At 46.0% G+C, this 25,176-nt stretch overlaps 1 protein-coding gene across 3 annotated transcripts in view; it reads right to left on the reverse strand.

Moving 5' to 3' along the window:
* cbfa2t3 (CBFA2/RUNX1 partner transcriptional co-repressor 3) overlaps positions 1–24,501 on the reverse strand; it is a 41,068-nt gene extending 16,567 nt beyond the window's left edge. For 2 of the 3 annotated variants that reach the window (XM_069657873.1, XM_069657872.1), the window contains exons 1-2: positions 16,126–17,294; positions 1,193–1,348 (exon numbers count right to left, since the gene is read on the reverse strand). In XM_069657873.1, the coding sequence (XP_069513974.1) occupies positions 1,193–1,322 (130 nt within the window). In that variant the 5' untranslated portion in view covers positions 1,323–1,348; positions 16,126–17,294. Of the gene's footprint in view, positions 1–1,192; positions 1,349–16,125; positions 17,295–24,296 lie in introns of those variants that run through there. The other variant, XM_069657871.1, reaches the window with a different exon arrangement.
* Between the last annotated feature and the right edge of the window lie 675 nt (positions 24,502–25,176).

Genomic DNA, 25,176 nt, shown 5'->3' on the forward strand with positions numbered 1-25,176 from the left:
AGCCCATGTGATCCCAACAGGCAGCACTTGTGTTCTGGTTTTAGAGCGAGGGAGAGGTGCAAGGAGAGAGCTGCACTGCTGACCGCCCGCCACAACAGGTGAAACAACATGGCCTGTCATTGCTATATAGGGAAGAAAGTAGTCTACACACACTGCATCGCCACCCTGACTGATGTCCCCCTGAACACACCACCACCACCGACACCACCACCGCCACCCAACCGGCCAGCTGGTAAACAACATGCACACACACAATGCCACAGCCGCGCTCGCACATGCGCTCAGAGACACTTGTCCCAATAGCAAGGGCATTCTGCACACCAAACACTCACACACGCACAGATATACGCTTGCTGAGAAACACACCTGACACACAAGTGACTTCAACACTTGCTCACTAGAACAGGGAAGACACACATATTTGGAATTTCTTTCCCTTTACGCAAGTGTATAAAGTGTTCATGTCAGTCGACCCTAAAAGAGACAAATGGCTGCTGCACATTGGAGATGGCTTCTGAGGTACCGCAGACGTGTGTTTACTTTGTGTAATTTATTACCGATTAATGAAATATTAAATAGTTTTTTTTTGCATGTTGTAAGTGATAGCAAAACACTGAAACATAGCCGGTTAAATACGGTTAAAAATACAGTTTAATGTAACCTTGAGTTCCGGTATTTTTGCTTTTATTTGACAGAATTGACAGGAAATAAAGCAGGGATAAAATAGGTCCTTTAGACGAATCAAACTGTGGACACTGCAGTCACAGTTTATCAAATGCATCTTCACCTGTAGGCCACTGGGTGCCCCAGTTTAGTACAGTGTTAACCTGGAAGACAGAATGGCCTTTGACCTAGAACTGTCAGCTCTTTAGAGAAGCATTGTTTGCAATGGTGCAGATACCAGCTCACATAACAATGGTTATCCTCTCCAGTGCTTAATGTTCCAGCACGCTGGTCCAGCACGCCTACAAGCTCACTGTTTTTCTCACACCTGCCTGGTTAGCTGCCTGCTGACATGACTCTTCACTATAAAAGGATCATCTTAAAGTCAAAGATAAAATGCATGTTGAACTGTTGGTACATCTAAATCAGATAAACTGTGCTTGTGGTAAATGCTACTTCACCATATACTGTAGAGTGTGTAAGTGATGTTATTGAGAAATACAAAGTCAGAAATAGAAAGTGTCCTTACTTGATTTACTGGTAGTAGGTGTGAATGAAGCATTGCGATTGGTTGCTTGGCTGACAGCCGGGGGTGGAGGAGGCATGGTGGGTGGGGTGGACCTGGGCTGGGTTTTCACATCCGCAGGTGAATCTGGCATTGTTCCAACCTTCTGCACTCTGCTACCTGCGATATAAAAGGAGAGAGAAAACAGAGACGGTCATCAGGATGGAGCTCCTGCATGGGTGAAAAAAAAATCATACTTTCAAAGAGGAGACAGCTGGTTAAGGAGCAGAGCACTGACATTTTCACCTGGGAACTATCGATTGTTTCCCTTAAACCAAAAGCCCCATAAAAAGAAGCAAAACAAATCAATGCAGGGAGTGGAAATGAATCCAAACTTGTATTGTGTCTCTCTTGTTGGAGATTCATGGGCCTGGGAGACATACAGTAACACCTGCTCACCCGCTCAGCTGCTGCTGACTGAGGCCCCCCCTTCTCCTCCCTCTCTCTCCCTCTCTCTCTCCCCTTCACGCACACATACTCCATGTAGCTCTGACATCCCAATCAGTGCCTCCACTGTAACCTCCAACCCCCAGACTCACACTCACACACACACACATATTCCCATGCACACACTCCTCCCCACCTGTCCCCTTCCGTCCCCTAGTTCAGACAGCCGGCTTGACAGCCAGTGACAAGTGCAGCTGGATCTGCTGCTGTCCGTCACCGCGTGGACCGGCTTTCAGCAGAGCTCCGTCCTGCTACCAGAAGCCTCACTGTCCTCTGCCAGACGCCCTGCCAGGACCAAACAAGGCAAGGCCGAGCTGTGTAGCATGAAGGGAATGGATGGTACAGCGCGGGGCATGAGAAGAAAACATGACACGCGTGGATGTAGGACGACCACAAGCATGTGTGAGGACTGCTGCCTTACATTCTGTATCTGTGGCAGAGAGCCTCGTGCACTCTATACATGCAGCGCGAGCAGGAAAACATTGTCATGCACAAAACTGCATACACTAAGTCAGACTAGATACATATAGTTTTTAAATGTGCTGCAGTTCTATTATTTAGTGAGCTGTTGACTGTGTTTCTGTGTATGTGTCCGTCTGTCGGTGCAGCTGCTGGAACCAGATCTTTCTGCAGTGTAAACCTGAGCTGAGGGTGTGATTACTTTTGCAGCCTGTCGGAAGATAGAGTCTGTGTACATGTGCATACCTGAAAGTGTGCAATTATGTGCACTATGCAATGAAAAACAATGTAATCAATACGCCGCACAGTTACATACACATCCTGGAAAAAGCCGCCGTCAGTCAAAGCTGGTGTTCTCTGTAATCGATAGAAGCAATAATATTTGAAATTGGCGCCATAGCTGTGGAGAAAGTTGTACAAGCAGCTCGTGGTTTCGCCCATTCTACACCCAGCGTGCATTGCGCACCTCCTTCTGAAAGGAACGGCCCAGCGAGAGACGCTGGAGTGAAATACTACCGTTTTCGCTGCAGGCAACGGCTCAGAGCGGTACAGAATCTGAAATATGACGAGAACATACCAGTGGATCATCTAAAAAATCTTCTGGTCTGCAGTCTACATTTCAAACCTGACGATTTTAAACGAGACATCTGAGGCCTAGATTAGGGAGTGTAGTTTAGTGAGCTCGCTGACGCGTGTTACGTAATCTGGCGGAGATTTTCCAGAGCTCATTGGAGAAGCGGATAGTGTCCTCCAAAGGTACAGAGCAAAATGCTTTTTTTTCCCTACCATAATGTCACTAGCTCCCCGTAATAGCATGATAGGAATGAGGTTGAAAATCGGCGAACTGGCCCTTTAAGCTTTCTAAAACTCTATCTTCATAATGAGAGAGTACAGAGTGAGTGAAGCAGATGTAAACACATTGTAGACTTTATGTCGCATTTACTGATTCTCTTTTCTTTCCCTCTCTTTCAGCTGCCTCTTAATGTGTTACAGGACAAAATGAGAAAATAATTAACTCTGTTTTGTTTTGTCAGACATGGAACAAAAACAAAGGCCATACCCACAGAGAAGAGGTCACTGCATGAGGGGCTCTGTCATGAGACCACACTTCTGCAAACACATTGTTATTAGTCGTCAGTTATCACAACTTGTTTTACTACCACAACCACTCTTGAAATGAAACTTCCAGAGCTTTAAAAACATCTGAACATTGTTAAGAAACCGTCTTCATAGCTAACATATTAAATCACTTTCAAACAATCTGTTTTTCATTTCGTGCTCCTTCTATGAATCCAGTGTTTTCCTCCACAAAACTCCTGCCTCAGTTGGCCCGCGTGCGTTCGCCTATTTCTGAGAGAGCTCATGTTAGACGCGTTCAACAGCTGGTGTCTGTATTTAAAGAGTGCCACTCTGGAGTGTGCTGCACGAGGGCCATTGACACAGTGATCCTCGAGAACACGAGGGGCACTCCGCTGTTTGCCCCATGCCAGACGCTCTGAACACAAACACACAAGGTTGTGGATAGAGGCAGATGGGGAAGGTTGGTATAAATAGATGCAGCTATTCTCTTCTAAAGAATCCTAAACACACAAACAAGCTCTCCGTGCTGCTGAACTGGTGGGCTGCTTCCTGTAGGGAGGCAGCCATATGTTTCAGTAAAACCGCCTCTTTGATCAAACATACATGAGCCACTGTAAGCAGATTGCGCTATAGGACTTTAACACGTTATACATCCTAGCATCGCAGTCCCGACATGCACTTTAATGGCCAATTGATTCAGTAAAAATGGAGACTGTAGTTGAGCTGTTTGTCTCCATATTGAAGCTACATTAAAAAGAACCAAAGTGTGATGAAAACATCAGGGGAGTGACATGAAATCAAAGTGCTTCCACGACTTTCTCTGTTTACAAAACAGCTATTTTTATCGCTTCTTCAAGAGGAGAGAAGAGGAGGGGAGGAGAGGAGCGTCCGGCCTGTGTGTCTGCTCCCACCGTGGGATTATAGACAGCTGTTTAATCTGACCAGCTACAGGGACCGGGCACACACATACACACTCGGCTCTGGATTTTACTTTTAATACATTAGGAAGTCTGCTACCCCATCTGTGGCCATTTGTGCTCCTACTGTGCTTTGTGCTGAAACATTCACAATGAAAGAAGTAGAAATAGAGACCGGCTAAGGTCTCGACCACGCTCATGCTCGTGTCTGCAAGCTGAGAGGAGCCACTTTGTGATCAATACGACCAAGAATAGCTCTGCAAAAGATAGACCTATGTTGCTTCTTGTCCCAAACACTAACTATTAAATGTCATGCAGAAAATAAAACAATTTGCTGCAATCATTGCCTACCTTCTGCTCCTCTCTGTGCCTGCCTGTGCTTCTCCGACTCTCTGAACAGCTGTATGTCTGCACATTTGACGTAATTGGGGCTAAAAGATTGCTCACCAAAGAAACAGTATGCAGCCTGAGTTCTAAAAATGTTCCCTGTCTTCGACTCTCCCCTTGTGCCATGATGAAACAAGATGAAAAACAATTCACTGAGAGACACACCAAACCACAGATCATGTGCTGCGCGACTGTGCGCACACACTCGGCGGTTTGTGTAACTTTCTAAAACCATTTTGGGGTCTCATTATAGACTTAAAGACACATGCCTCCTCTCAAGCACTTAAAAATAAACACACACACTCATACGCAAATAAATAGCATCATGTAATGACACACCATTAGAAGGCCATTCAGATGCATTTTGGTCTCATTTCACATTGGCATACATCCATGTGTTGACTGTATGCATATCTGTGTGTGTAAGTGTGTGCGTGCTTTCACTGGAAATACAGCTGCAACTTATTAGCTTTAGCTAACCGCTGCAGAACAGTCCCCTTAAATCCCCCCCTGTCTATTCAATCTCTCGTACTCCACAGAGACTCTCGTCAGTGACCACATAGCCCTAAAACTCTCCCTCTGTCTCTCGCTCCTTACATCCCTCCCTCCCTCCCGCGCACTGTAATTCCCCCAGTCTCCAGGAATGCTGTTGTTTTTAATTTCTCCCAGCTGCTCTGGCTGGCTGCCCGGCCGCCTGCCTTCCCACATCTGTTCCCTATCAGGCCGCTGAGGAGTCCACACAAACAGAGCCTGAGCCCCTGGCCCCCAGCCTCCCACCAGGCCCTCGTATCAAAACATGGGGATTGCAGCCCTGTGCCCTGGACCTGAGACTTGAGGATACAGCACCCATAGCAACCTCCGCTCTCATCCTGGAGCCCAAATGCCATTTCAATAGAAACAGACTGCTGACATCAGTGGACCAATCTGCCTGTGACCTGGACCATCTACAAAAACATCATATTTTCTTTCTGCGCGCCTGATAGTTCTATATTTTTCTGTAAGCCTTGTTATCAGTGTGCAGTCTGAACTTGGTCACAGGTAAAATGGGATTGTGTGTGTGTGTGCGTGTATTTGTGTGTCGGCACACAGGCTGCTTCTGCAGACAGATCGCAGACTCCGCTTCATCTTGAGCTGATTTAGAGTTCAGAGGCTTTAAAGCTCTCACTAATGACAGGGTGGGAGACAGGCCTGTACAGCGCGCGCACACACACACACACACACACAAATACACATGTATGCACATGCTTACAAATTTTGCTGGATGCATATGCTCACGCTGTGGACACAAACACATATTCTCCCCTATGTTACTTGAGAATCCCTGTGATAGTACACATGCAGGGCCGGCTGAACAAACATGTGGAACAAAAAAACACAAACAGGGGACGGGGGGGGGGAGGCGGAGGAGGAGTTCTCCTTATTAAGCACCGACAAAAGCCGTGCTGTCTTTGATCAGATTACCATCAGCAAATCAATGACAAGTCGCTGGTTTTAAACTGTCAAGAAAAACAAGGCTAACTCGAGGACAGGCAGGCAGAGAGGATGGATTAAAGACAACGTATGCCGAGCCAGAGGTGCTAAGGGTAGAGGAGTTGTACTTGTGCCTCTGAGCTGCAGGGATCCTGTCACACAGTGCTTATATCTGTGAAAGCTGTTATTGATGTAATTGTATTGAAGTTCTAGCGACCATCTGTTCTCCTCTGGGAGGGCCTGGCTCCTCTCGTCGGCAGTGAAGTGGTTATGTGCAGCATATCACTGCTGCCGACGTGCTCGCAGAGAAAAAACTTCCTTTTCAGATTTTCCCAACGGCTGCTAATAAAATCCAGATGCTAGACTGGAGCTGCTCGCCTCGCTCTCTCGTCGCTCCCTCCTCCTCCTCCTTCTCTCCTCCCTCTCAATCTTCTGTCCTTCTACATCTCTTCTCTTAATCCCCCCATCCTCCTCCCTCTCCCCTGTCTTTCTACATTGCTAATCGTTTATTTTGCTCTTTTCATCTAACTCTCCCTCCCTCCTTCCCCCCGCAGTCCATCCATCCTCGCCTCCTTCCTTCTCTGCAGCCACTAACCGAGAGCCATTCCTAAATAAAGGAAAGTATTTGTGACATTCAGCCGAGGCGGCGGTGCCAAGAACAACTCCCTGGCTAGCCAGACACATCTGGAGTGTGTTAGGACTGCACCGGGCACTGGTACCAGCACTGGCTATCCCACCACACACACACACACACACACATACACACACATACACACACAAACACACACAAACACACACAAACACAGAAAAGGGTCAAAATTCTGGATACTACAAATTAGATTGCATACTTTTCACAATGAAAAGCTTGTTGCTTGTTGTTTCCACTCAGCCCTGCAGCTGTATGCATGAATCCTCTCTTGTACTTCCCCAGCAGTTACAGAGGAATACACCGTTTATGTGCATAATTGTGCAAACACATGACAACATGCATGTTTTTTTGGAGTGCATGTGTTTCGTGCATCTACACGAGTCTGTTTCTGTAACTGTGTGTGTGTGTGTGCGTGTTTGTGTGTGTGTGTGGCTCCAGGGTCTCTGTGTGAGAGGAGTTGAACACCTGAACATCAATAACTGTCATGTGGGCCACCTGGGACCCCACAGCCAGCTTGCACCATGGGCACACAGCCATCACCAGCACAGCTGCCACAGAGAGGGAGAGAGAGAGGGGGGAGGGAGGGAGAGAGATAGAGAGAGAGGGAGGAAGTAGAAGACAAGAAAGAGACACACACACACGCGGATATACGAGGAGGTGACTGCGCATATACATCTGGGAGTGGGTCATAGAGACAGAGACGCAGACAGACTGGAGCAGAGAGAAGGATTTACATGTAGCTTCTGCTCGGCGTGATAACTCCCCTTTGTTCCCTCTCGTCTACATCTTCTCTCCCTCGTCCTGTCAGCCATGTGCCTCATTTCGCCAGCTGAGAGCTGAGCCTCAGGCTGCCACGTTTCTACCTCACATCAGACTTTCTTCCTCTTTCAGACGAGCTCAGCGAGTGGGCTCCATCAGACATGTCATAATCTATCTTAATATCCAGAGCAGTGGTGATACACTGGTACGAAATATAGCTCTGCACCAGCCTTAAACTTTACCTTTGGCTGTGTCTGAAATCACACAGCTCTCTTTTCAATCCAGTTTGACACTTTGTGCTGTTCTCCAGCCATTATTATACCCTCCATCGTGGACTCAAAGTATCCCAGAATGCATCATGACAAGTAGGGTTCAACTGATGATCACTAACCGAGCACAATAAACCATCATGAATTGTGCTGAAAGAAAAACTGCCATTTTTAGCGGCACAGAGATGAGCCGGGCAGTATCATTTTGAAGATGAGCTCACAGAATGCAGTCCTCCCTATAGAAGAAGGGAGTAGTGAATGATTTGGACACAGTCTTTAAGATCTGACCTGACCAAACCTTACTGGTATTGCTACATTAGAAACCCGAGCCAAACCTGAGACGTGAGACCGAAGCTGTGTTTAATCACTGACTGTTAGCTCGCCAGGTATTGCAATTTATTGGCCACATTTCTGATTCCTTCTTCAAACTGATAATTAAGTATCCTCTTGCAATACTTAGCATGCATGCATGCACACATGATTGGCACAGTAAGAGAGAGAAAGAGGCATTTCTTAATGAAGAACATTTTAAAGCAGCCGCACCTGTTTGGTTTAAGAGATCTGCTGCACGACCGCAGTATGACAGATCCCAATAAAACATCTGGTTTCTCTTCAGGTAGCTGAACTCTGCTATTAAACCAATGTCTAAAGTGTGCATGAGTCTGCTATAAATCGGGGTCACCAGGAATAAGTGCATCTATCTCATGTCCTCTCCCACTGACTGTTTTTCTCAACACATAAACACGTCTATTTAAAAAGCAATAAAATGAATAAAGCATGTTTGGATCCTCTTTCTGTCAGAGGATGTTTACAATAAATGCACTTCCATAAATACACTCTCTGATCCAAACACCTGCAGCCTCACCCAGCACCAATTAGCTCATCAGGCTTTTAATTACTCCGTTAATTGCATACAGGCAGCATGAAGGGCAGCCTGGGAATAGGGCAAGGGGGGCCTCTGGAGGACCCAGCCTGACAAGCCTGACAAACAAAGAAGAGCTTTTCTACCGACGGCAGCCGCGACTTGAGCGAGCGGCTCTGGAGGCTGGGAGGAGAAGAAGCAAGATGGGAGACAACAGCTCCGAGCGTCTCATCGGCAGCAGCAGCACCGAGTGACATCACTTCCTGTTCGAGGAGACTGTGAGCTGAGTGATGAGAGAGGCTGGGGGGGGGAGCAGAAACACTGAGGAGGGGGAAAACCATGTGAAGAGAGTTATGCGTACATCTGTGAGCGGCTACACTACATCTGGATTAGTTCATATTGGTCATAGGAGGGGAGCGGTGGGGGGGGCGGGGTGCGATGGGGTTGGAGGGGCGGGTGAGAGGAGAAAGCGTGGGAATGTCCCGCTGTTAAGTTTAGGGCATGTGGGCTTATTGTATTTGTGGGAGAGTTAGGCTGGAGTCTCCACAGAGTGACCTGTCTGTCATGGAGCTCTGCGATAACACAAACATCCTCTTTATCGCGACACACACACACACACACACACACACACACACACACACAATCAGCTGAGAACAGGCATGAGAAACTCAGTTTCCAGGTCTTGTTATTCGACATTTATCCCTCATATTTAGCAAATCTCTTTATCTATTGATCATCGCAGGCTGTCCACCTGTCCCTCTCTCCCCTGCAGCAGATGTCCTCCCTCCGTTTCTTCCAGGAGCGCTGTTTGAGGAGGTGTATCCAGGAAACAGTGGCCGGCGCTCACTTCCTGTGTGACAGGTGTGCGATGGAGGCCTGACAGCTGCTGTCCTGCTCTCTCTTTCCCCTCTCTGTATTCCTGTTTCTCCCTCTTTCCAGCCAGCTGCAGCCAGAGAGCAGCTCTGTTTGTTCTTACGTCACCGCTGCTGCTGCTGCTGCCTGCTGATTTATGGAGCACAAAAGACTTAGATTTGACCCTGGCAACACACACATACACACACTTCAGTAACAGCAGCATCTCTTGTCTTCCCTCATCATGAACCCTGACTCTTTACATGTGGATGAGTTGTAGCTGCCTATTTCCTTCCCTCGCTCCTATGCTTTGTGCACCGTTAAAAAGTTGACACTGAGCTGTCACTGCTACTCAGATAGGAAAACAAACAGCAGATTAGTCATTCTCCTGCTTGTTGTCATGTATTTCATTTCATTTCAGTGTTAAATGTCTGCTCTGTCACTATGGAGCTGTCAGCGCTGACAACACTGTCTGTAGCCTGAACTGCTCCCCACAGCCTGCCAGCGCTCTCATGCCTCTTCATTTGGCCCGCAGGCACGGCAACAATAGCTCCTGACATTAGCCAGGCATGGGTAGGGTGTTCTGTATTATCCTGCAGGACCCCATAGGTTTCACACGTACACACACACACAAAGCACTGAGAGAAGAGAGAGAGAAGGGGGGGGCATTCATGTGACAGGTTAGAGAGAAGCTTTGACAGTTTCTCCATTTAGCCCACAGCCAGCTCATGCTGGAAGCTGCTGAAATAAATACCAGCTCCTCCTCTGGGACACGAGCCGACTACGGGACGCCGCAACACAAACAGAGCGAGCGGGCGAAGAAAGAGAGCGGCTGCGGTGCCAATAACATGGTGATTATGTGAGCTAATTGGCAAATTAAGATGACCCGCTGTCATGTGAAGTAAGTGGACGGCAAACAGTGGCGCTAGAAAGAAATAGCTCTTTTGTGAATCCTTCAAAGTTTCCTATTGGAACATGTCAACGGAGGAGGGCGGAATCGTTTCGAAGTTTACAATTGCACTAATTAAAAAGGTCAAATAGTGACCGCAGCTGAAAACTACATCACACCAAGTCCTCTCATCTCTCTCGCCACGCAGCACGTTTACACTTTAAGGTTAAAAGTCTGAGCTGGAGCGATAATAATCCCTGCACATGATCTCAGCGAACGCTCGGAGGATTAAAGTTTCCAAACAAAACATGTATTTGTGTTTCTGTGAAGTTCAGAAGATTAATTGTCGGATTTAATCCTTGTTTTTATCTTTTGAATTTTCCTCACAATCCTGATATGTTTTTGTTTGTCGGCTGATCTGGGCTTAATGTTTAAAGCATAGTTTTTGACCACTAATTTACGCTGCATTAGCCTCATTAAGAAATGTATAAATGGGAAGTCCAAGACAAGCCTGTGATGGTACAACAGCTTTCAGAAGGTGAGATGTAAGCCTACAGTCTGATCACAACACTCCTGTTTACGTCGAGACCTCCCTGTAAGTGGGTCTCACAGAGGTCAGAGTGACTCCAAATGCCAGGTGATAACGCGCCCGCCGCCCTCTGACACACCAAGCCCATCTCTGACCTTCCTCTCTCTGCACTTCACAAGCTACATTGTCCATCTTCTGCTGAAATGAGCCCTTTACACATGCAAATCTTCTATCTGAAGGGGCTAGAGTTTGTCTGCGTGTGTGTGTGTGTGTGTGTGTGTGTAGACAGAGAGGCAGAGGAAGGAAGGCTGGAGCCGAGATTAAGGTCTGTGCAGCTAAACTGGTAACACAACGGCACTCAGTGGCTCAGCCTCCCATTTGAAGAGAGACGGAACCATCTGTGTGGCACAGGATCTGTTTCCAGGAGATAACGGCTTTTTTAATTTCACAAATACTGTACGCGGAGAGAGAGTGTGTGTGTGTGTGTGTGTGTGTGTGTGTGTGTGTGTGTGTGTGAGAGAGAGCGGTGCCTTCCTTCCCAATCTCTGCCTGCGTGCTCCTCGCCGGCAGCACTTCCCCAGACGTCCAGAGAGGACTGATTCAGAGTGGAGGCCTTAATAACGTCAATCTGTGTTCCCTTTTACTTGTTTACTCCCCGCCTGTGATAAAAGCCTCGATGTGGGGCGCGAGGAAAGGGAGGGATTCATTATATCAGGTAGCGGTGGCCATATGAACTTCCCATTTTCTCTGTTTGCCTGTCCATGCGGCTTGATTAACACCGAGCCCAGCGCTACTGTAGATTAGCCCAGCTGTTTCCTGTGTCTGACTCGGATCCGAACACACTTCCTACCGTGAAGAAGGAGGAAGGTGCCGCTGGGAGAATGGGACGAGGAGGGGTCGGAAAGGGGGTCAAAGGTCAGCGGGCAAGTGGGGAAGTAAAAGGTGAGGAGGGAGAGCGGGAGGTGAACCAGGCACAAGACAAGGAAGGGAGGAGGAGGAAGTGTGTTTTCGTGTGATGTAGCTGTCAGCAATTCAGCGATGTTGTGACATTTTGTTTGCAGGGAGCGTTTCGGTGCAAAGGAAGACGTGTTTCCCTTTTGAAATGCATAATTGAGGATGCAATTTGTCAGAGCTGTATATGTTGAAGTAATGAAGAGTCAATTCAACAAATAATTTGCTGGAATGCTCACTTATAAATGGGGACACTTGAATGTCAGGTAGATAAGGCAGCAAGGAGCACTTCACCTGCTCGGCGTGCATGGATATCTGCAGGAACAAAACAGAACTTATAGCAGTGACAAAGAAGTGAGTGTGTGTGTGTGTGTTTTCAAATGTTTTTCTTGGGAATGAGCGGCTATGTGCTCATGTAGGGAAGCAAACGGGGAAACGAGAGAAAGAGTGATATTTCACACACACATTTGGGGTTTTACTTGGCCTCCACCCTGCGCTCTGCTCCCACGCTGTGGCGTCAGCAGGCCGGGCCATGCGAGCGAGTGTGTTTCTCATTCCATCAGATGTTGGGAAGCTGTTCGCTTCTCCGCTCTAGTCTCTGACATTCTCCATCTCCCCCGAGAGGCTGGGCAGCCTTGTCACAGTAATGTCAAACACATGTGGAACAGACCAGGGCAGAGCAGACCAACACACACACACACACACACACAGGACGGAGGACGGAGCAGGAGGCGGCCAGAACCACACTGGTCTTTCCCACTGTGTATCAGGATAAACAGCAGTGAAACCATAGAGATTCAGCGCCGGGAAAGTCGCTTCATCACTCTCTCCATCACTCTCGCTCCCATATTTACACAAAAACACACACTTTGAACCCACTCTGACTGTACAGAGTTCACTATGTTTCCGCTGTGAGCATCACTCCTACAAGTAACAGGAGGTAATCTGTCGTCCTGATCTTAGAACAGCAAAGAACAACTACCACCAATAACCTTTGTGACTTTAACACCTCACTTTCTCTTTTTTAGAGACCATCACAGTTGAATCTTCCTGAACATACACACACTCAGAAGGGCCACAAGGACACAAACGCATCTTACCGACAATTACAGCTGCCTCAGCTTCAGCAGTTCACCCTATTGTATCCATTTGCTTCTGCTTGTCGCTCTTATTTTAATCTATTAGGGCGACTATATCGCTGTACACATGTCCACATAAACTAATCTGAAAAAGTGAGAGTGACAACCTGCGTCACAAACTAACAGCTGATTTTTAGCACAGCAACAGCTCTTTGAACTGATACCTTAAACACCTTCACACATGTGTTGTCTCACACATGGTTTTAAATGTGTTTTTAAAGGGTGACACGAGGTTCACTCTTTAATATAATACCAACAAAGAGCAAACACTTAGGACCATAGGACAGTGAGGGAGTCTCTTACACGCAAACATGGATATAAATAGGCTTCACACACGCTGCCTGACTGTAAATACGGAACAAAGCAATGGGTTCTAACTTGGGGTTTGGGTTCTCCAAAGCGGTCGCCAATAAATCAGAAGACGCCCGTATAGAGAGAAGACAAAAGCTACACAACTTGTATATTTTTCTTCAAACTTCCTCTTCTCTCTCTCTCTCTCTCTCTCTCTCTTCCCTGTTTGGTTTAACATCTTTAACCACTTTGGCTCGGCAGTGCACAGCTAACAGATGTCCAACATATGATGACGGCTTACATGATACCAGATATAACACTCTGTACATTTGTTTGCTGACTTACAGGAAGTCCACACACACACACACACACACGGTCCCGGTGTCTCGTCTGTGATGCTCCAGGTGTCTGCGCTGTGCTGACCACCTGACCGGCTCGCTGTGCACTCGCAGCTCCTGCCGCCCACCCGAGGCCATCTGCTCCGCTCATTAATTAGGAGGCAGCCAGTTTCACCTGCACTGCCCGCATTTAGATCACAATAATTACCACACACACAAACACACTCAACAAGCCCACACACTCACACAGTAAGCTGCATCCACATCTAGTGTGGACGTGTTTTTGAACCTGCACCAGGTGACACAGACACTGTCAGACTGAGAGGAGGAAAAACAGCAGGGCCTCTCACCATCTCCTGTATTTCTGCTGACATATTACTCACTGATTAGCTATCTTGTTAACATTGGCACATGCAGCAGAACAAAAAATATTGTGTCTTTGATACCTTGATGGTAACACATTAGTCACTGTGAGCCTGGAGGAGCAGCAATGAATCACAGATTGATAAAAGAAGAAGAAAAGGGGAGTAAACTAAGTGTTTCTTCTATTTGTCATGGAAAAAATTTTCATACATTGCACATAAAATCCTTTTCTGATGGTCGAAGAGAAGAGGAACGGTGGTAGCTGGTTTAATGTGTTTGCTATTAAGTAAAAAGAACTGCAATGAATCATAAAATGTGTGTACGGAATCGATTTTGAGATGTAGAAAAGAGGTAGAAATAAGTATCCTTCGTCCTACTCCTTTTTGAACACGTACTGTTCACTTTGCAGTTGAAATGGTTGTATAGGTTACCTTCTCATACCTTTATTCTTATTCTAATGTTTACTTTATTTACATGTCTGATATAAAGATACCATCACTGACTCTCCACTGACTCTCTGATGCTGATCTTAAGAAGCACTCCTGCTCTCCTGCTCTCCTAAAGTCCTGCGGTATGTTTCCTTCCATATATAAAACACAAGACATCCCATTCATGCACCTGTGGTCTACAGGAGCCGAATAAACACTCTGGGGTCATAATGAATGGCCTGCCTTTTAAGAGAGAGCTACTTAATGATGAAGAGGGGGACATCTGCCCGAGCGTGCGGACGCCCGGGCCCCGGCTGAGCGAGGGAGGCAGAGATGCTCGCTCTTGTGGTGGCGGTGATGGAGGTATAATGTGCGGTGAGGCAGGGGTGTGTGTGCACTGCGGTTTCACCTCTGCAACCTCCCCGTCCATTGTTCGAGACTATTATCAACTGTTCAATTATTCAGATGATATTTACCAGGGCCAATTATACAGGGCCGCGTCCTGCAGAGAAAATGGCCTGAGTGTTTTACTGTTGCACTCACAGGCGGAAGAGAGCGCTGCTGAGGCTGTTCAAGTAGGGGGGGAGAGAAGAACCTCTGGCTGGACGTGCTTCTTCTCAGGGAGTGTCCCCCCCACAGTCACCAGGGTCGCTGTAAATTATCCACCATGAACTCAGCTTTTTAAAGTCTCTTGTCCTCTTGTTGCCATAGTATTCCTGTTAAACACTTCCTCTGCCTCATCCTTCTGCAAAGTCTCTATAAGTATAATACCACCCCCTGCACTCTCCTCCTAAAACGCATTGAAGGTTCTGCACTCGAGTAAACACACACACAAAAAAGGTGGAGGGCTTTTGGAGTTCAGTCCAGGTGAAATGTCTAAATTGTTCACTTCACACACACGCTGCTCCTCCACCAAGTCCAGGTGGACACCAAGATCACAGAGAGCAAAGATTTAGTGTCATCACTTTGTCTCAGCATCACTTTGATGTGCAGCTCGGACTGATGGGGCAAACAACACATCAGCCCCCTGAGTATCTCTCTCTCTCACTCTGTCTCTTTCCTCCTGTGCTTCCTCACCACATATAAAGGAACAAAAAAGGTCAATAAAAGGATATCATTGCAAATATGTTTATAATAATTAAAGCCTTCTTATTGATAAGGTTATAGACTTGTTGTTTCTATCATCACTTCCAGAGATCAGTGCCTTGGTAATGTCACAAGCAGGGTAATATGCTACAGTCCCCAGTGCAGCCTGCATGTCTATACGTCTATGCAATAATTAATAGGAATTGTGTTTTTCCCCTTGCAGGAGATGCAGTGTTTGTCCTATATGTAATACCCCTCAGCCCTTCAGACAACTTAAAATGCTAAATGATGAATTACGGGTGGATACAATGACGAAAAATAAGGGGTATAAAGGGTATAGAAAAAGCACGTGCTAGAATGCATTATTTCCCATAAGCCTTTGCAGAGATTTTTTAACAAAAGTAGACTATATTAGAGTGGTTAGAATAAAACAAAAGATCATTTTAAAGAGTAAACAAGAAGCAGGTCTGAGTAGCCTGGTTTGTCTTCACCTTCACATTAAGACGTCCCTCTAACAGACCTGCAAACATCATGTTCACCATAATGCGAGTTTAAACTTAAGATATCAGCAGCATTAAAATATGAAACGCTTCCTCTATTATAACAAATGTTCCGTAAAGAATATATATGTAGTCTATGGCAAGCCCTCGGTGCATTTACAGGCAATCCCCACCAATAACAAATAAGCTGTCCCCCCATGCTTTGGTCTTTGAGTTTGCAGGTTGTACTCACTTTGTGAAGGTCGAGGTCAGGCTGAGGTAATTGTAGCGGTGATAATCCACACCGAAGAGTTTCTAACACAGCTTTTATATCTGCTCAATCCTCATCATTTGGAAAAAACAAAAAAAGTTAAAGCCTTTGCTAAGTATTGCGGGGATCTATTCAGGTGTTCTCCTCCGGTTTTTATTTGTTTTTTTTTTGTAATATTGAGAAGGAAGAGGGACAGAAGCCACAGTCTGACACAAAAGAAAATGTTTAACTTTCCTTTGGGAGTTCAAAAGGGCTCTTGACTTTCCAGGTTTAATAAATTATGAGGTATTTCTTTTCTAAGTTGTATCGAAAAAGGAAGAAATGGAGTCAAAGCCAGGGCTCTTGGATCCTTTAACACATTGATGTCTTTGGTTTTGCAGTTTTTTTAAAGAAAGCGAGAAAAAGAAAATCACAACTCGTCCCGGTCATGTAAATCCGCTCTTTTGCTCATGTTAACCGTCCCAGACTGAAGAAACACGAGAAGAAAATACAGTTCACACTGCAAAATCGTCCTTTCTGTTCTGTTCAAGCAGGAAAAACTACAAGCAGGCTTCTTTCTCTTCTGTAAAGTCCACAAATCCTCGCGTAAAAACGCAAAATATTAAGATGCGGATCCTCTTGTCTGCAGGGTGCGTCTATTATTCCTCCTGTGGCAACTTTAAACACCTCTTCTTTACTTCACACTTCAGCCACAGTCCGTGCTGTCAGGAACAAGTCATTATACATCCGCTGAGATAATTTCGGTTCCCTTTTTCTGTGTGAAAACACAGTTTGTGTTCAGCCTCTGGACTAACACCACGCTTCTCTGTACGCTCCTTCTTCTCCTCCGCTTCCTCCGACGCGCCGCCGATCCTCCGCCGACCTGCCTCCTTCACAGGCTGTTAGGAAACATTGACTTCTCCGGAAAACAAAATCTCAGTCAGAACAGCTTATTTTAAGCTTCCCTTTTTCCTCTCAAGTGACAATGTCGACTTGTTGTTTTGTCTTCAGTGATGAGTGGTGCGTACGGGCCCACTGTGCGCAGTAACCGCGGCTCTCTCCTCCTCCTCCTCTCTGTCCTCGCTGTAGCCTTCTGTCTGCGTTTAAACACCATCTGGAGCTCCTAACCTCTCTCTCTCTCTCTCTCTCTCTCTCTCTCTCTGTCTCTCTCTCTCGCTCGCTCTCTCTCTCCCTCCCTCTCTCTACCCCTCTCCCTCTCTCTCTCTCGGGTACCATCAGAAGCAGGAGCTGGCAGCTATTGTACAGGAATCCTCTCTAAATTGAAGAAGATCCAAAAATACTGAAAAAAATGAAGCCTCTGGTAAATAAAGACACTTCCCTATTTTACAGAGCGATTCCTGCATAAGCTATATTTGTGATATGAGCTAAAATAGTTAAAATGCACAGAAAACATCAAAACAATTACAATTCTGTTTTTGTATGACATGCAAAGTGCATCCAAGATCATATTTTATCCTGTCTTATAATTCCAGGTGCCTAAACCGTCAAATCAGAAAGCAATGAGGACTGAGACCGTGCTGCAGTACCGCTGTCTGCCCGTGGGGGCCGCTGTTTCCTCATATCAGGACGACGACAACAAGGATTGAGTCCATGAGACGGCAGACTTTATTTGCCTTATTTAGCGTTTGATAAAAAAAAGAAAACAAGAAAACACAAACACAGCAGTAAATATTGCATTACTTGTAAAATTTGTAAAGGTTTTTTTGTGTGTTGTCATAAATATTCAAGTGAATAGATGGAAGAATGCATCGCTGTAATGTAATGTATAGTAAACAGCACTTTTATCACTATCATTAATGTTCCCTTTTTATTGCTCTGCATATATTTAATGCTTCTGTATTCATTTTTATTGCTACCTGATAATGTAGCATAGTGTTATAGCACACATAATCTTGGACACAATTATATGTATTATTTTTACATGTTTATATCCTATTAAATTGACTGTTAAATAGTTTATCGCTTTTAAGGTGACTTAAATGGCATCTTTATTTTTTGATTAATCTCTGGAACAAATCAGAATTTTTTCCCATTACCAGATTTACAATGATGTCATTGCTTCGTTGGCTTGTATAACAGTCCATAACCTAAAAGTATTCATTTAATAGTGTTATAAAAGCAGCAGATCCTCACTGTTTTGTGACTGCTTTGATTTTATTTCTTTATTTCACACTTGAACAATCAATAAATGTTTCCTCAATCAACTCTTTGTTTCAGCACTTAGACGGATGAAAGACTTTTGTCCAACTTTCATGCATTTACAGTTTATGTAGTGAAGTCTACTACCACTAAATACATGAGCAAATATATCATATAAGCAGAGAGAGACAGAGAAAACGTCAGGTACATCTGGCTCCTCTATAGTGAGAATCCTCCACCTGTCCACACTGGTCTGTTAGTCCCTTTACCCCACCCACCTGCCCTCTCTCTCTCTCTCTCCCTTTGGCGGACACACACACACACACATAGCCATAGAGGGGGGGACAGAAGACAAAGCTGACACCCTCCTGACCCCTCCTGTGTCTACAGAACAAACAGAACCAGCTTGTAAAGTACACACAGACAGCTGCTCTGCCCTGACTCGAGTCTCACCAGCCTCGCCATGCAGCCTCAACACAAACACCGCCTACACATGCAGCCAGGGAGGCTTGCAGAATACACTGCTGTACCGATTAAATAATATGAAGGGGGAAGCCCGGAGTAACTTCGGGTAACCTTATGTCCAGAGCGGATGATGCTCCAACCACAACATGCTGAAGCGACGCACTCACACACACATGAGATGCACAGGCCATTACAAGGTGGGTCTGTCAGAGGCAGCGTGTGTAGTGGTGGAAGTACGATTGTCAAGGAGATGGATGGAGTGTTTATGAAGCTCGCTCTCTATATTTCTCTCCTTCAGAGTTATGGTCCTAGGTGTACACATGCAGCTGTGTGTGTGTGTCTCCTTAGTATGTTGCTATTGCAGGCTCATTTGTTCCCTGTGCAGAATACTTAAAAGCAAAGAGGTGTGCACGTGTGTGTGTGTAAGTGTGTGTGTGGCCTTGAGTGACAGAAAGGTTGGGCGATGGGGGTTGCATTCAAAGAAAGGATTCCTGTCAAGGTGACAGCTCGGAGACTGACAGGATGCTATTCTCCTCGGGAGCGGCGTCAGTCAACCTGTCAGCCTCCCTGTACGACAGCCCCTCAGTCCTCTTAATTTGGCCTTTTGCCGCGCGGTCACTGGGTGAGCCGTGACACCCCGGTGTGGCCATCCTGATAAACCGCAACAAAAGGAAACGCACGCATAAGGTGGGAACTCGGCTCGATGAAGTCTCTGTGCCACTGAGGCTTGGAGTGTGTTTGATGGCATTAAAACAGCTTTGTCTCCTCTTTTTATATCACTCCGCTATCTCTCTGTCGCCTCCCAAACACACACCCCCATCACCACCACCACCTGGATGTGACCTCTGATATGTTGACAGCAGCTCCTGGATGGTTGAGCACTCACTCAGATACAAGGTTTGGTCATTGTGCTGGTATGGAAATGACTGTTTCTGAGTAAGGGTGTGTGTGTCTGAGAGAGAAGTTTGCAGCATTTCCTCCACACACACACACACACACACACACACACACGCACACACACACATTGTAAATCCTTTCCTATAGTGGCAGTCACAGGCTAGTGTGTTGAAATGAGATAAGGCCCTGAGCCGACTGAAAGAAACGCCAGACCCATTGTGTTCCCGCGCTCTCTCCTCTTCTTCTTCTCCTATCCTCTCGTCTCTTATGCACCTTTAACAGACCGCGCTCTTCTGGAGGTGTCATTAAAGTCTGCAGTGCAGCTTCCAGGCTGTCATGAAAGAGGAAGGAGGACATCTCACTCGATCAAAAACGGTGTTATTCTGATGGAAACGATTGGGTTTGTGTTAGGAACTTTCTGCACAGACACTCCTTCCTCTAAGCGTGCTTAAGAGGATGTTTTCCTCTCCCCTTTTTATGTTAACATCTTCAACGTGTGCTTGTCCTAACGCTGCTCCATAATGTTATGAAAGAGGATGAGACAGAGAGTCTCTCTGTAATACGCCGTGCTGTAACGGATCACTGACCCACCCACTCAAGCACGTACGCTGGAATGCTGCTTTTACAAATTGCACCCATAGACCCCCTGACATTTTGTTTGCAATCGAGCAGCAAAGTGTCGGTTGTCTGAATCATCCAGACATGATGGGAATTCAAAATTCAATCGGTGCTCTTTGGGAGAAATAATGTCCTTTGAAACACTTGACTACCAGGGTTGTTTCTGCCACAGAACGGGTTTGATGAGAGCACTACACATTGTGTTTCTGTGGCTGTTCCAGCAGATCTGACTATCCGTATGGTTCATTTACTTTTCTACTGTTTTATCCTAGCTGTTTTTCAGTTAAGCAGATACAAAACTATGGCTAAATGAACGCATAAGTTATTTGTTAAATGTCTTAAATATGTCATAACCTTAAGGGCTTTTATTTTGTAGCCAAGCAAAACATCTCTTATGTTCTGAGAGATGAAAGAGAACAGCATATGAGAGTGAAATTTCACCTAAATTCCTTTATTATATATAAAGATTCATGGTCCTACTAACAAAAACTAAGTGAAGCAAATATGAGACCTTTGAAGAATGTGGTTATCAGAGTTGTACCACATGTAAGGCAAAATAGGAGGCCGAGATAGAGATCGGTATCTGCCTCTGATACTTCCTAAAATGCAGTAAAGAATATCTGCCAGCATGCAGTCAGTGTTAAAATCCTTACCACTATTATTTTCCCCTAAAAAAATCGGGTAAACAGGTCATCGTTACAGTTCAGCAACTAAAGCGCACCCCATGTACAAAGGCAGAGTCCTCGACGCAGCGGCCTCAGGTTCGACTCCCACTCTCTGCCCTTTGCTGCATGTCATCCCCACTCTCTTCTCCCAACTCTATACATTGTCCTGCTGAATAAAGGCACAAAGGCAAAAAAATAATCTGATGTTGATGTAACAATACCAAAAATCAAAAGCGTGTTGTTGGTAGAGAGTGTGACGTTAGTCAAACCTAGCAAAATGTCAGCATCAGTGTTTTTCCACTAAAAATATGGTCGCTGCATCTGTGGGGGTTTTGTCTATAAGGGTTTTAGAATGACCCATATATGATGGAGGGGACTTTAACCTCTACATGCATGCAGTTACGGTAAGTAAGTGGTAAATGGACTGCACTTATATAGCACTTCTCTAGTCTTCCGACCACTCAAAGCGCCGTTACAATCCATGTCACATTAACCCTTTCATACACGTAAGGCAGAGGCTGACAGGGCCAATCTGCCCATCAGGATCTAACAAACCATTCACGTACATTCACACACTGAAGGCTTCAGGAGCAATTTCTTCAGCAGGTTAGACACATCAACATGTAGACTGCGGGAGCCGGGGGATCAAACCGTCGACCTTACAATTAAGAGACGACCCGCTCTACCGCTGAGCCACAGCTGCCCCGCACACGCATGTGTCTGTGTGTTTTCTTTGGCTGGATTTCCCCGCTGAGCAGATTGCTCGAGCGCCGGGTCACAGCTGACCGACAGAAGTGCAAACTGACAAAGCAGGAAGTGACACCTGATTGTATCAAGTGTTGACTCAAGAACAGGACACGCAGGCTGCTCGCAGAGGGAAACAGACAATAAAAAAAGTCCTCAGTATGCAGGTGAAAACTCCCCCATACACTCACAAGAAGAACTCACTGCTATATATGTATGCCTTTCCCAAGAGACAATGTGTGTGTGTGTGCGTGTTTGTGTGAGCGTGTGTGCAGACAGTTGGTGGTGCTGGCACTGGAGATAGGGAGGAGAGGGGGATGAGGCACTGTATCAAGTTGTGAACATCTGTTCCTCATAGAAACCACAAAGCTGGTGCTGAGGAAATAGAGAGGGTAACTTCTCTCTCTCCTTCTCCCTCAAACACACACACACACACCTCTCACCAACACCTTGCCTCTCCTCCCACACGTTCTCTTTTTTCACTGCCACACTGGATCAGTAATAAGGTGGATGCTACGTTCATGAATGTACAGAAAGGTTGTTGATTTATATCTCAGATGTGTCTAATTTTTGGTTGTGACACCGTTGTGTGTCAGCGTAGTGTCTGAGATATTGTGACAGGACGAAACAAGAAGGCTAACCACTTGTGATGACTGGGTGAAAAGATAAAATCATTCACAAAACTACAGAAAAGTTGGATTTAAAACTTCACGTAGAAAAAAAGACATCAGATTTTTACATTTTAGTGCGATTGTAAAGCTCAGAATTGATTAAAAAAATGGGAACAAAGAGACAGATTGATTGGATATTAGGGGACGATTTTCTGGGCGCTCTACTTATAGAGTTATTTAAAAGTTATTTCTCCTTTGTAAGAGAAAACTATAAGTAATAGCCTCTTCATAGCCACGGAGGATTAGGATTGGGACTAAATTATAAAGTCTATGATACAGCAGACGTGAGCCGAGGCTTTGTGAGGTATTCAGCGCACCTTCTCCCTCAAAGTCCATTGATTTAGTCCTTGCTCCTTTTCTTCCTCTCTCATTGCCTCCCTCCCTCTATCCTGGCCCGCTGTGACGATGTGCTACTGCTGGGTGGCAGTTCCTTATTGCAGAGTGTCTGTATGAGTGTGCGTCCATGTGTGTGTCTGTATGCTGTGTGCGGCTGATAAGACCCAGGGAGAAGAGCCAGCGTGCCGACATATTCTTGCCACCGCGGTTATCGCCCGTCGCAGCTGTGCCTGAGCTCTGCGACATCTGCTCCCTCACAGGAAGCCTATGCTGCAGCTCACAACACCTCACACACACACACACACGTACACACACACGCACGCGCACGGACACACATTTCTAATGCTACCCATGCAGACTAGCATATCACTGGACTGTGCGCCCACACACACACACACACACACACACACACACACACACACACATATGCATATTTACATCAGGTAAACTACATGAGACAAAGAGCTGTGTTTACAGTTCACATTGACTCATTTTGATTTCCTCGTTGCATGTGTGTGTGTGTGTGTGTGTGTGTGTTTGTGTGATGAATGGGTTGGAGCAGCGACACCAGAGTTCTACTGGGTTTTTATCACAGAATTACAGGGGGGATGCTTATGACTAAGCCTAATTATAGAGGCCTTATCGCCGCGACGTTCACAAAGCTCATTACTGCCAAGAGACGGCAGGCGCTGCAGGTAATTCACTCCGTTGGGTATTAGTCCTCGCTCTGGCTTACACTTTCTACATATTTAGAGTCTATAAAATTGGTCCCTTTAATGTCTGATTCTTAATGCATCTCTCTCTCTCCTCAAACCCTCGGCTGATTTAAGTGAAGGTTTTCATTCTTTACCTAAAGGCACTACTTCACTGTTTTCAATGCTTTAAGAATCAATTACAATTTTCCTTTCTTTGCTTCCTTTTCACTCCTGGATGCCTTTCAAGTATCCCTCATCCTTCTGTAAAAATCCCCCCACTCAAAAGTTACTCAAGTCACACGCTGTCGTGCACCCTCGTGACCTGCATCGTGCTGCTGTTGAAGCTGAGCAGCGAAACTCCCGAATCTGGTTCTGTTCCCTGCAGCTGCGTGGGGAAGCCCAGAGGAAGACCCCCTCCACCCTCCTAGTGCTCTAAAAACCTGTTTCTCTTCCCTTTCCAGTCCCACAGGACAAATAAACTCCGCTGGGCTTGTTAACAACAATGACATGTGCTTGATAACTCACATAACTCACAATACAAGACAATCAGAGAAAACATGCACTTGATGGCCAATTTAGTCGTTATCTATGACTCAAAATGCCCCAAACACTTGCGCAAGGAAGCAAACCAGATTACTTAACACACCACAGTTTTGAATAAAGGTGGAAATGTCTGACGTCATTCTAACCTTGAAACCACAGCTTCAATCATCAACTAACAGGTCTACAAGCGAGATGAAGAAACCTCACATTGTCCTTAAAGCACGCGCCGCTAAGTCAACACAAACTGATTATCCGTCAATCACTCCGACTTAATGAGCAGACCCGACAGCTGCGGGACCCTCCATCACTCATCGCCGTAACACACTGCCAGAAGATTTCATTAAAGTAAAAACAGGTCCTTTAGGATGACAAGCTCCTACCTTCACTACATATGTAGAAGCCGCTGGTCACCAGGTTTGGATCGAGGCTCGCAGGCAGGAGTCTGCGGGCTGCCTGCTTCTGCCTCAGCTCCCTGTGGCTGATCAGAGTCACCGTGGGGACACGTGGAGAGAACGCCGGAGCGGAGGAAGCGGCCTCTCTCAGGTCGGCCTTTTTCTGCCGTTCCAGGTGGACCTCGGCAGACATGTTGGGACCTTTGAAACACCACTAAGATTTCAACTTTGAGATTGTTTCTTTTTGAGGTTTGTTGCTTTAAGGTGAGGTAGCACACGGCTAGTTTTCAAGCTCTCGCAGGTCTGGGTCCAAGACAGATACAAGGAAAGGAGAGGCTCTCCTGCTGGACGTTCTCTTCCAAATGTTCTTCAGCCAGCTCGTCTTTGAGGCCCTAGTAGATCATTGCATGACCCACTGAACTGCCTTCCAAGGATGAGGACGTACTTGTAGCTCCAAACAGAAGAAAAACAAGACACAGACAGATGTTGCTTCCTCTTCTTCCTTTCATCTCCTCATAAAAGAAGTAGATCCATGTTGTATATTTCCTGGATTCTTCTGGTGTTTGTTCTTTGCTTCATGTCTGCAAACAACCTCAGAAAGATGCATGGAAGTTGCTTGTTAATACCCACGATAGACTTCAGCTGAAAGTCTTTTCCGTCCCGAGCACATCCTGTTTGTGCAAACACCGTTCTTTCTGCTTTCCCCTTCACCCAAGTCCCTCGATCTCTCTTCATTCTCTTCCGGCAGAGTGCATAAGAACGTGAGCGTTTGTATGTCAGCAGCAGGTCAGCGTGTCTCGTCGCTCCGGCTTAGGGGCTGTGCTCTGATCTGAACCCTCCTCCTGCCCTGCCTGCCTGCCTGCTTGCT

The sequence above is a fragment of the Semicossyphus pulcher genome, unplaced genomic scaffold (assembly GCF_022749685.1).
Source record: "Semicossyphus pulcher isolate SPU_LCO1_2020_fin unplaced genomic scaffold, fSemPul1.0.p SCAF_1, whole genome shotgun sequence".
NCBI classification, from domain to species: domain Eukaryota; kingdom Metazoa; phylum Chordata; class Actinopteri; order Labriformes; family Labridae; genus Semicossyphus; species Semicossyphus pulcher.